General features: G+C 34.7%; 1 protein-coding gene across 3 annotated transcripts; it reads left to right on the forward strand.

The window, feature by feature from the left end:
- The first annotated feature begins 5,871 nt into the window (after window positions 1–5,871).
- Window positions 5,872–10,260, forward strand: LOC107914924 (putative E3 ubiquitin-protein ligase XBAT35). 3 transcript variants are annotated; one of them, XM_016843988.2, is made up of 10 exons: window positions 5,872–6,251; window positions 6,364–6,478; window positions 6,810–6,890; window positions 7,014–7,102; window positions 7,224–7,315; window positions 7,496–7,577; window positions 8,181–8,283; window positions 8,400–8,483; window positions 8,807–8,892; window positions 9,406–10,260. In XM_016843988.2, exons 1-10 carry the CDS (start codon window positions 6,150–6,152, stop codon window positions 10,072–10,074), a joined length of 1,503 nt encoding a protein of 500 aa, XP_016699477.2. In that variant the 5' UTR covers window positions 5,872–6,149; the 3' UTR covers window positions 10,075–10,260. The 3 variants fall into 3 exon arrangements, with proteins under 3 accessions (XP_016699477.2, XP_016699478.2, XP_040957826.1); XM_016843989.2 differs by lacking the exon at window positions 8,400–8,483 and having other exon boundaries at window positions 5,876–6,251; XM_041101892.1 differs by lacking the exon at window positions 6,810–6,890 and having other exon boundaries at window positions 5,886–6,251.
- The last annotated feature ends 1,068 nt before the right edge of the window (window positions 10,261–11,328 follow it).

Here is an 11,328-nt window from a genome sequence, read left to right on the forward strand (position 1 = left end):
GTAACAAACCAATATAGCTTTCCAAACCTTACAAATACCAAAACATCATTAACACATGAACTATAATACCATTACAATCGTCTTATACATGCCATTATAAATCGTAACCAAATTACTCAAAAACTACCAATTTGTCCACCAGATAGTGTGATAGATCTCCAACAAACTTCCAACCAATTAAGCTTTCGATAATTTGTAAAGTAAAGGAAAATAACTACGTAAGAAATGAATGCTTAGTAAGCTCGTATAAACTTTAAACATATTATCCCATTTCAATAATAAACTTTATAGGATAAATATAAACCTATACCAATGCCATAGGATTTATAAAACTACATAACCATCAACTCACAAATGAGTAAGTCCACCAGCATCACATATATTTTCCATTCATAACATAATAGGATTTTATAAGACATATTACGCAATCATCAACCTTTTCCTAAGATTATGAACCATTCCATTTACTTATTTTCCATTCCATTCCAAATACTTAACATAAGCCTAAACAACATTATTAATTCACGAGTTAGTGTATTTATCCATGATATAGGTAAATTTTTCCATAACATAAATAGATTTCTCACATATAAGTACATCATTTAACTCATCAATCCTTTCATATCATCATAGTACATCCCAATTATGAACTTACCGTTTCACTCCCTTTTCTTACTTGTTTCATTTGCATAGTACAAAGAGTAAGCATAAAAATCAACCATAACTACAAGCTTGGCACAATTCTAAACATCATCATCATTACACAAGTTAGTGCATTTATACATAACTCTTTTGGGATCAATCATATGATAAGTCATTTCATGAGAAAATACATCATTTGATTCATATAACTTTTTCATGAACATAAGTATATTTCCATTGAAGTTTACCATTTCAATCCTTGTCATTATTCATGATATAGTTCATTTGAACACTTACCATTCCTTTCCTTTTTATGCTCGATGAATCATTTAGAATATCAACGGATACTTATGAAAGCTCACACGAACTGTGTTTAAACATATAATCGCAACCTTTCCTTTACATCGTTACTCACACAAGCTGTGAAATGGGTTTGCTCACACGAGCCGTGGGTCAAAATGTAGGCTACACGGTGTTGCTCACATGAGCTGTGGAGTATCTGCAACAAATACAGGGCCTCAGCCATGGGTAGGACATCAAGACCAACACCCAAAACATGAAAACCCTAATGACATGTCATTTGTATCCTATGAATTCCTAAGGTTCAACCGGGACTCGATAACCGTCAATTTGTCATAATGTGGATACATTCACATATAAATTGATTTATTTACATTAAAAACAACATAATAAACATTTAATTTAATAAACATTATAATGATTACAATTCATACGAACTTACCTGGCTAAATTGCAACAATGACTGAGTACAGAGGTTATTTGGTAATTTTCTCTTCTCGATTTTCTACTTGTTCTTGATCTAAATTAATAATTTCATTCAATTCATTAATCCAGACGGTAAAACCAATTCATTTTTTGCAATTTAATCATTTTTTTTACAAAATTACCCTCAATTTTTTAGTTTTTTTAATTTAGTCCCTATGTCCTAATCATGCAAATAAACCAATTTTATTGAAAATCCATACCACCCGAATGTTGATAGCATCCATTACAGCCCACATTTGTAACAATTTCACACCAAGTCCTTGAATTATTATTACTTTAGCAATTTAATCCCTAAACATTTAAAACATTAAAAATTACTTAACAAAATACTTATAAATAACAAATAATACTTCAAATTCATCATTTAACATCTAAAATCACAAATATTCGTCAATGGCAACATTCAAAATTTTTAACAATTTTAAAAATGAAAGTACAAGCTAGCTAGACCTAATTACAACGATTTCAAAAAACATAAAAATTACGAAAAATAGATAATTTAGAGGCTTACATGCAATGGGTCATTGTTAGCCAAAACTCCAAAGCTTCCACGGTGGTTCGGTGATGAACAAAACAAAAATGGAGAAGAAACCATTATGTTTTCTTAATTTTTACTTTTAACATTATTATAATAACTTTTAATATAATATAACATATATAATTTATTAAACCATTATACATATAAACCGTGCACTAACTTAAATTATGGCTAATTTCCATATTAAGCCATCCCATTTAATTAAATACCCAATTGGCACTAAACACTAATAACAATTATTTTTTACACTTTTTACGATTTAGTCCTTATTTAATTAACCATTTAAACATCAAAATTTCTTAATGAAAATTTAATACAACCTTAATAGCACTCCATAAATAATTAATAAAATATTCTCAGCTCAGTTTATAGAAACAAGATCCTGATACCTCATTTTCTAAAACCACTTGACTTTAAGGTCATACCACTTGAACCTAATTATTCTCTCAAATAGCATAAATTACCCATTCAACATTTATTTTAGTACCATATTTGGCTCGTAAATATTATTATACAATATTTATGAACTCACTAATTGGATTTGTGACCTCGAAACCACTATTTTTGACACCACTGAAAAATGGGTTGTTACAATGTTAGTATGCCAGTTCACAAAACACAACAATTTCATACCACAACCAAGTTAGTTCACAAGTGGATACTTTACATTGTTATGCACAAAATGCGCAGATACCCGTTCATCTAATCATTATTTACATGCATTAACTTACGTAACACTTGCATGCTTTACACAGACTGTTCACGGACCCCTTCCTTGCGTTAGCTTCTAATCCACAAATTGCTCTGAAGAACAATAATTTCATATTCACATTAATGATCCAATGAGAAAATATTTCATATATCCAACCGAACCTCCACAAGTCCTTGTTAATTTGAACACTTACGTGTTCCCCCGAAAAGTCGAGCACATTCGCAATTTGCATTTGCATTTGCATGCCTTAGTAGAGGTAAATCTCATTAAATATCATAATATTCATACATATCTCCCATCACATATCAGTAATTTCCACCATTTCCCCCTTCCACCATTCCAGATACAAAGTTTGTGTGCCAAGGAAGAGTGTAAATTCACAACAATTCATGAATATATTGTATTTACCCTTTTAGTTCAATATCGTAGACATGCACTATTGATTTTTAATAAACATAATTGCCTTAAAAAACACTATTATGAAATCAGATGAAATTTAATAGAATCACGAGTGGAAGGAACTCACCAAATATAACCAATATGAGCTTTACCTATTCTACGGGTTCTTTCCCTTTTGTACTAGGGCCTTCTCCCATTTCTTTAGCAGTAGTTGGCTTGAGAAAGTGAGTTACTTATCAAGGTGAAGGATGGTACCTTCTTCACACAGCAAGAACACTCTAGGTTTCTTTTTGAAAGAACAGGGATGAACAGAGAAATGAAAAATAAAGTCATTTTTCGTTAAGCCTTCATCATATTTATATAATAGTTAGCCTGTAATCCCATTATAATGGGTTACCTAATCACCTTACATGCAGACATGATTCCACTAATCGCACACGGTTCCACTAATCAGACACAGTTCCACTAATCAAACACCATTAACGAGGCTCTATAGGTGTTATGCAAAATGACACGTTCTTTATTAAGAGTTTGACACGTAACTGATACGTGTCCCACCTACCCTGGTTAAAATATAAAACAATTATCTTAACTATAAAAGAACCTACCAATGGCATGTTCATACACGAGAGAATTCGCCAATGCAAGAGTTTGCCAATACTAGAGAAGTGAAAGTCCACTAGATGGCGGATCACAGCAAAATAATTCTTCGATCGATTCCACCCAAAATCGATCTAATTTTGCTGTTAGACGGGCTAACTTATAAGATTACACCACTACATCATCTAATAAAAAATATGGATTCTAAAACTTGGGGTGTGACACTTTGTCGAAGCAACTCTTACTTCGCCCAAGGATTCAACCTGTCTTCAAACTAGTAGAAAGCTTCTTTCTCACTCAAGTCAGAGATTTGAAGTATCAACTTATTGAACTCTCAATCATACTCCCGAACAATGCCTTGTTGCATAAACCAACGCAACTTATCCCAAGCTTCTTTCTAGGCATACTGCGGTAAAACTACTTTTCAGCTCATTTTGGAACACCTCACAAGTCCCAATCGCAGTCCCACCTCGTCTATCATCTGTGGACCTACGACACTGCCATAAGAGAGTTACATTAATAAAATAGACAACAATAGTGTTTACCTTAGTGGTATTATCCTTGATGCTTATCGCACGGAAGTATTGTTCAATCCCCGAGATAAAATTGTCCATATCATTACCTAAAGTAGCTTTGGAACATCCATTTTGTGTTTCTTTGGTCCCAAAGCCAACATTTCATTACCTAGAGCAACTTTACAGATAGTGAGCTCTCCCTTGAGCTTCGCCACCTATTCCTTCAAAGTTGTTACCATGGCTTCGAAAGTATCATTCTTCCCTGCCAGCTTCTCAGTCTGATCATCCATGGCAGCATTGAGGGTCCCTCTCATCGTATCCCGACTAGAATTGAGAGTATCCACCACATAGTCCTTAAGCTACACTCTTATCGATTCTAACTCATCGATGTGTCCCTCAACTACCTCTAGTGTTTCCTTCACACCACCCATGAATTCTTTGAGATTGATCACTCGACCTTCCAAAGTTGATAGCATATCCCTCGATCTACTATTTTTCCTTGAACTATCACGGGTCTCTATTAGAACATTTGTTAATCTCTTCCTTTCGTCATCTCAATCGATGTCTTTGAACATGGCTCGAATACCAACTATCATGGGTCTAAAACTTTAATCTGGCAAATCGAGAGGCTTTAGGGGATTTTTTGGGTTTGAATCTTACCTAAGTTAGCCTACTCTTAAAAGATGAGAATTCTTACAGAAATTCTCGAAGGCACCAAAGTAAAGCAGGAGCAAACTCAAAAGATAAAAGAAGCCACGAACGAACAAAAAGCCACAGAAAAGTAGCACAGACAAAGTATTAGAGTAAATGCTATCAAAAGTAACATATTACTTTAAAGGTTTACAATGAGTGATTTCAAATTAAGGGGGAAGGCTTGTATTTATAGTTGAGCTCCCCCAAATTCATCAGTACAAATTAAGTTGCATCGATGGTCAAGATTTGTGCCTATCTATAATATTAGAGTCTTAAGGGATTTAAACTTTATACATCTTTATCCCGTACGATTTACATTAATTACTCTGATAGCTCTAGTTTTAGTGGAGTGTTTTAGTGGGCCACCAAGGTTTCAAATAGATGAGTTTCTTAATATGTTTCATGAGTCAAGCCAGTTCAATCGAGTCAAATGAGCCCCATTTAATTTATTGACCTCTATGGGACGTTTTGTGCGCAATGGTCACCGGCTTTGGTTCGTGGCCTATGACATTAGAAGTTGGATTGCATTTTGCCCCCGCACTAAAAAAATGAACAAATTAATCCTTGTACATTAGATCAAAGAGAAAATTGGTCGTTTTGTTAAAAACTTCATCTATTTCTAATGTTAAAAACTTCATATATTATTATAAATTACACAATTTTGTAACAATAGAAATGGATGAAATTTTTAACAAAAATCATCAATTTATTCTTTAACCTAATATATAGTGAATAAATTATTTACTTTTTATAAAAAAATACAATCTAACTTCTAATATAAAAATCTCCATATTAATTTTGTCCATTCATAATTGTGAAAAATCTACTATGCTTAAAAAAGCATATTGAACGTGTCAAAAGATTTTCATTTTCATGAAGTAACCGTGTTTTAGGCCAGCGGCTTCCTGGTAAAATAAATAAATAAATAAAAACTAAAAAGTCATAATTAAAATAATAAATAAATATATATATTTCTTTGGATAAGCAGTCAAGAATAATATTTCGACTTCCATATTTCTTCTCTGATAAGAATCTCTAAAAGAAAATTATTAATAATAACTAAAATTTCCCTTTTAAAAACTTCACAAACCTTTGTATTAAAAACAAAATAAAAACCCTTCACGATCCTTTCTCTATTTCTCGATCCTAACTCCGGGAATTTTTTTTTCCATTTCGTTTTCCGGGAAATAGTTTTCCCGGAAAAGTACGAGCCAAATTGTCTATCGGGCCAATCAGAAAAAAAGAATCAGTAGCTTTCTTTTGAATGGGGCAACAACAATCAAAAGACGAGTTGCTATACAATCAAGTCAATTATGGTAACGCAGAAGGGATCAAATCTCTTTTCCGTGAAGGCGCAGGCCTCGAGGTACCAACTAATTAATCTGATTTTTCCCCTTTATTAACCAGTGATTAAATATGGAATTAATCGATCAATTAATCTGATTTTTTTTTGGGGGGGGGGGGCTATGGATTGACAGTGGATGGATAGAGAAGGGAAAACGCCGTTGATATTAGCGTGTTTGAATCCACAGCTTTTTGATGTTGCCAAGACTTTGATCGAACTTGGTTCTAACGTTAACGCTTATCGTCCAGGTTTCCATTCTTTATCGATTTTTATTATTTTCCAAGGGAATTTATTTAATTGTTTTTTCATGAAGTTAAAATTCGAGGGGTTTTTTTTTCAACAAATAAATTTGTGTTTTTAGGGGAAAGGAACCATTCCTAGTAGCAACATATGATTTTGAAGGACCTTTGTTTCTTTCAATTCTCCATTTTGCTTGCTTAAGTTGAAAATTTTGCTGGAAATTTTCTCATGGTCGTTAACCAGATTTCATCAAAGAAATTTAAGGTTTTCAAAGAAAAGAAGCTTTGGAGGCTTTATCGAAATAGATAGTGTATTAACTTGGTTCAGTTTTGTGTTTAGGTCGTCATGGGGGGACACCCTTGCACCATGCAGCAAAAAGAGGCCATCTAAATACAGTCAAATTACTTCTTTTTCATGGAGGTTCATGTTTTATCGATTTCTGTTATAGATTACGGGAAAACTAAGTTATTAGTCGTTGCATGATGAATATGTTTTATTTGAAAGTTAAGAGTAGTCTAATAAGCAACTTGTTCGAACTTTCAGCTAATCCGTTGGTGATGAATGATGATTGTCAAACTCCTCTAGATGTTGCTAGGGTGAAAGGAAATGTCAATGTTGTAAGGGCAATTGAGGTATAACGGGAATTTCACTTTCAATATTTATGATTTTATGATCTACTCAGAACTTTTGACTTTTCTTGTAAAACTAAGTGCTTTCTTAAGTGAGATTATTTTGCCTTCTGATGCTGTGCAGGATCATATATGTTTATTCTCTGGTTGGATGCGGGAGTTTTACGGGCCAGGATTTATTGAAATGTTTGTTCCTCAGTTGCTTTCAAGAAAAGTGTGGGTATTATTGTTTAGTGTACCTTTTAATTTCAATTTTCTTTCTCGCGTTTTTTTGGATCACCATAGGCCATAGAAGAATATGCCTAGATGGTTTTTATTCATACAAATCTCGAATAGAATTTTATCTTTTCTAGCGATTTGTTCAGCATCATCATCTTATTAATGTGTTTCTTACAGTTGGGTGGTTGTTCTACCAACTGGTTCCCGAAATAATTCAAAACCTTTCAAGTTGGAGCTGGCCATCTATTCTACTTTGCAGGTATCGCAAGTATAACTTATCTCCTTTTTTGGGTCTATAGCAATGCATGTCTAAGGAGGGTGCAAAAAGAGGAGAAATGAGCCAAATATTATGCTCTTCAAGTTCCTCTAAATTAGACTTATGCCTTTGTCAACCTGGATTCTTTCTTGAATGAAGTCGAATAAGAATAAAAACCAACAAGCTTGGCTTAAACTGGCTTGAAATATATTCAAGTTAGCTTCAACTTTCTTAAATGCTTACTTTCAATTGACTACTATTATATTGAATATAAAATACATGGAGGCTGCAAGATGCCTTTGAGATTGTTCAAAGTACTAAGCTTGGTGTGTTATTACTTAACTAAGTGAAGAAAATTTTGAGTAACACTTGGTCTAATGCATTCATGCATTAATGCTATATCTTTGGTTAGTACAAACCAGGATTTGTCAAGGGTCCTTTGGTATATTTTAAACTTGTAAGTAGTATTATCTCAACCCAATTGTGGAGTATTAAATCATACTTCAAAATAAATTATAGTTTTAATTCCTTTGTTTTGTACTGTTAAAACTTATATTCTCCTTACATGCTTTTCCATCACTTATTTGGTAATTGGTGAATTATCAGGATGCCCAACCACGTACGGTTATTGCATTGTGGAAAGCTAATTTGGAGGAGCCAAAGCTTGACCAACCTGATCCTTCTGTGGCAATTCTTGATAATTCCAGCAGTAATTTCTCTTGCCAATATATCTAGCTGTCAATCTTTTCTGGCTAAATTATGGAAATTGAAATCGGATTGATTTCTTAGTCGACGTACTTTGATTGATTTTATCTTTATGCATAGTCTCAAGACGAGGGAGGCGGAGACGAACCATTTACACCTCCCGAGAGGCGAGGTGTAAAGCTGGAATAGTTAGGCGTAAGCATGGTAATTTTCAGCCATTTACGATTGTATAGATAAAACCCTGAAATATACTCAAGTTGCATGTAAACTGGATAAAACCAGAGTTCTTTGGTACCGGAAATTTTAGGACATTAAATTACAGCTTCACTGTACTCCAGTTCATTAGACTTTCTTTATATAACTGGGTTTATTTTCCCCTTATGACTACTTTGTTAATAATTAGGTGAACATTGGTTATTTGTTTTGATGTTTGTAATATTACTATGAATAAGTATGTGCATTTATGGATGATAAATGTATATTTTCTATGTTACAATTTACATCAACATGATCTGGTGCTTTTTCAGAAACACGCATTAAACTTGCACCTGGAAATGAAAATGATCGCCAGCAGCTGCAATGGTTTTGTGATGCATGCAAAGGAATTCCACAGGTATCAGTCTCCCTTCATTTACAGATGTTTAATTTATGCTTATTTGCAGACCTTGCGTAACTTATAGTAGACTTTAACAAAAGGAACAATTCTGTTATCATCTCAATGCCATTTCCTCTAATTTTGTTTAAAATAGTCCTATAAATTTCCTAATGGAGATTTTTGGGGTTCCCAGAGAAGTTACTATAGCTTAACAAAGATGTGATTGACACATGATAAGTTCATGTGTTTAATTCTGTTTGCTGGAGAGAGTTGCACATTTCTCAGAAGCAAACCTGGACAAGTGAATAAAATTTTCATTGAAATTACATGACACTCTAACTTTTATACGAGAGGTACAGTTTTGGTTTTTGGGTGGAAGGCTGTTGAGTTGCAGAGTACATGCACAGTAGTAAGTAAAAACATCAGGGTAGTTTAGTTTGTTCATCCACTCAGACTTGTTGAAACATTTTGTTCATGATGCTTTTGAATAATAGATGTCTATGTTTATTTTATGGCATCGGAAATATGCAGGCAAGCGGTCCTGCATTTCTGCATGTTTCTCAGCCTCCAACTGCTCCAGCAGATGCAGAGGATTTAGAATTAGCAATGGCAATTAATGCCTCGATCCAGTCAGCTATAGCAGAGACGCCCAATTTTGAGTTGCATACTGGCAATGAAGCTAGTTCATCCTCCAGTTGGGGTAACTCTGCAAGTACAAGTGCCCATGGTGGCTCAGTAGGGCCAGTGGAGGTTCCCCCTTCAAAAGCAAGTACTAGTGAATGGACAATGACTGAAGCTAGCTCCAGTGGAGACTCAACCGCAGGCACCAATGTCCACAATAGTAATATCTCTTCTGTTCTTATGGGAGTACAAACTGCAGATTCAGTCCCAACAGCTCCACCAGCCATGGACGAGATTGTAGAAGATGGTCCAATCCAATATCCATCAATCGATTCAACTCCTATCAATATGCCTACCTCAGGTGCTGAAAACTTAGCTGCTAATGCTGGTCAAACAAAGGAAGATGGGGGCCCTTCTTCGTGCACGATATGTTTGGATGCTCCATCAGAGGCAGCTTGTGTCCCCTGTGGCCATGTTGCCGGATGTATGTCATGTTTGAACGAGATCAAAGCGAAAAAATGGGGCTGCCCTGTTTGTCGTGCCAAGATCGAGCAGGTTATAAAGCTATATCGTGTTTGATTGAATTTTGCATCTGAAATTTGTATAAGCTGTAAATGATTTTCAGTGATTTCTGCGCGTTGAAGAAGTTTATTTCTCTTTATTTGAGCATTGGCGCTGTTAGTTTTTGTAAAATATTTAACATATATCTTTTAAAGAAAATACATTTAATATATAGTTGCAATAAAAGAGTTTGTATTTTCCTAATTGTATTTCATGATTTGATGATGATTCATGAAACGATTCATTATTTGCACGAACTTTAAGGCTTTTTAATACAAATAATATTAAAAATAATTAATTACGAAATGGGTGGGTAAAAAATTATTTACAAAAATGGCATTTTCAATAGTTCTCATAAGTGTCGCTTGACATATCGGTGGTACTATTTCACTTTTCTTTCAATTATGAGGTTAAAAAAAAATTGGTGTCGGTCACTGAATAAGGTGGCATCGGTATATATTTTTGAAAAATACTCTAACAAATATGGGTATTACAGGTTACAAAAAAAATTCTATAGTGCTGTCACACACCAGTGAGATTTAAATATTATTTGACTTGGTAAAAAAGGCCAATTTACCCAAAAAAGCCCATTTTTTTTATCAATTTACCGAAATAGGCCGGTTTTTTAATTATTTACCGGAATGGGCCATTTCCCCCAAAATCGAGCCACGTCGGAACGATGTCAGGGGACGGGACAGAAGGTCACGTCCACGTCAGCGCGACCTGATGACGTGGAAGGAAATCGCGTCCTCAAGGGAGCGATTTCCTTCCACGTCAGCAGGTCGCGCTGACGTGGACGCGACCTTCTGCCCCGTAGCGCGGTACCGAGAACGCGATTTTGACCCTGATTTTTACGCCTGGGTTTTTTTGGCTTTTAGGGTTTAGGGTGCAGGCTTTTTATGAGTTAGGGGTCCGGGGAAATTTTTTTTTGAGTTGACGTTTCTGGTTAAATAGTGGGAAATCGCTTCTACTAGGATGCTATTTAAGAAGAAATTGTGAAATAGTGGCCTCGTGGACGCGATTTCGCTACAGTGGTCATGTGAGAAATAATTTTTTTGACGTTTTCTGAGGAAATAGTATAAAATCGCTGATACCAGGATGCTATATGAGAAGAAATTGTGAAATCGCGCGTTCGTGGACGCGATTTCGCTACAGTTGGTCATGTAGGAAATAATTTTTTTGACGTTTCTGAGCAAACAGTGTCAAATCGCGCCCTCGTGGACGCGATTTCGCTACAGTAGCAAGTTTGGGCTGAGGCTATAAATTAGGCAG

The sequence above is a fragment of the Gossypium hirsutum genome, chromosome D10, assembly GCF_007990345.1.
Source record: "Gossypium hirsutum isolate 1008001.06 chromosome D10, Gossypium_hirsutum_v2.1, whole genome shotgun sequence".
In the NCBI taxonomy this organism is placed as follows: Eukaryota; Viridiplantae; Streptophyta; class Magnoliopsida; order Malvales; family Malvaceae; genus Gossypium; species Gossypium hirsutum.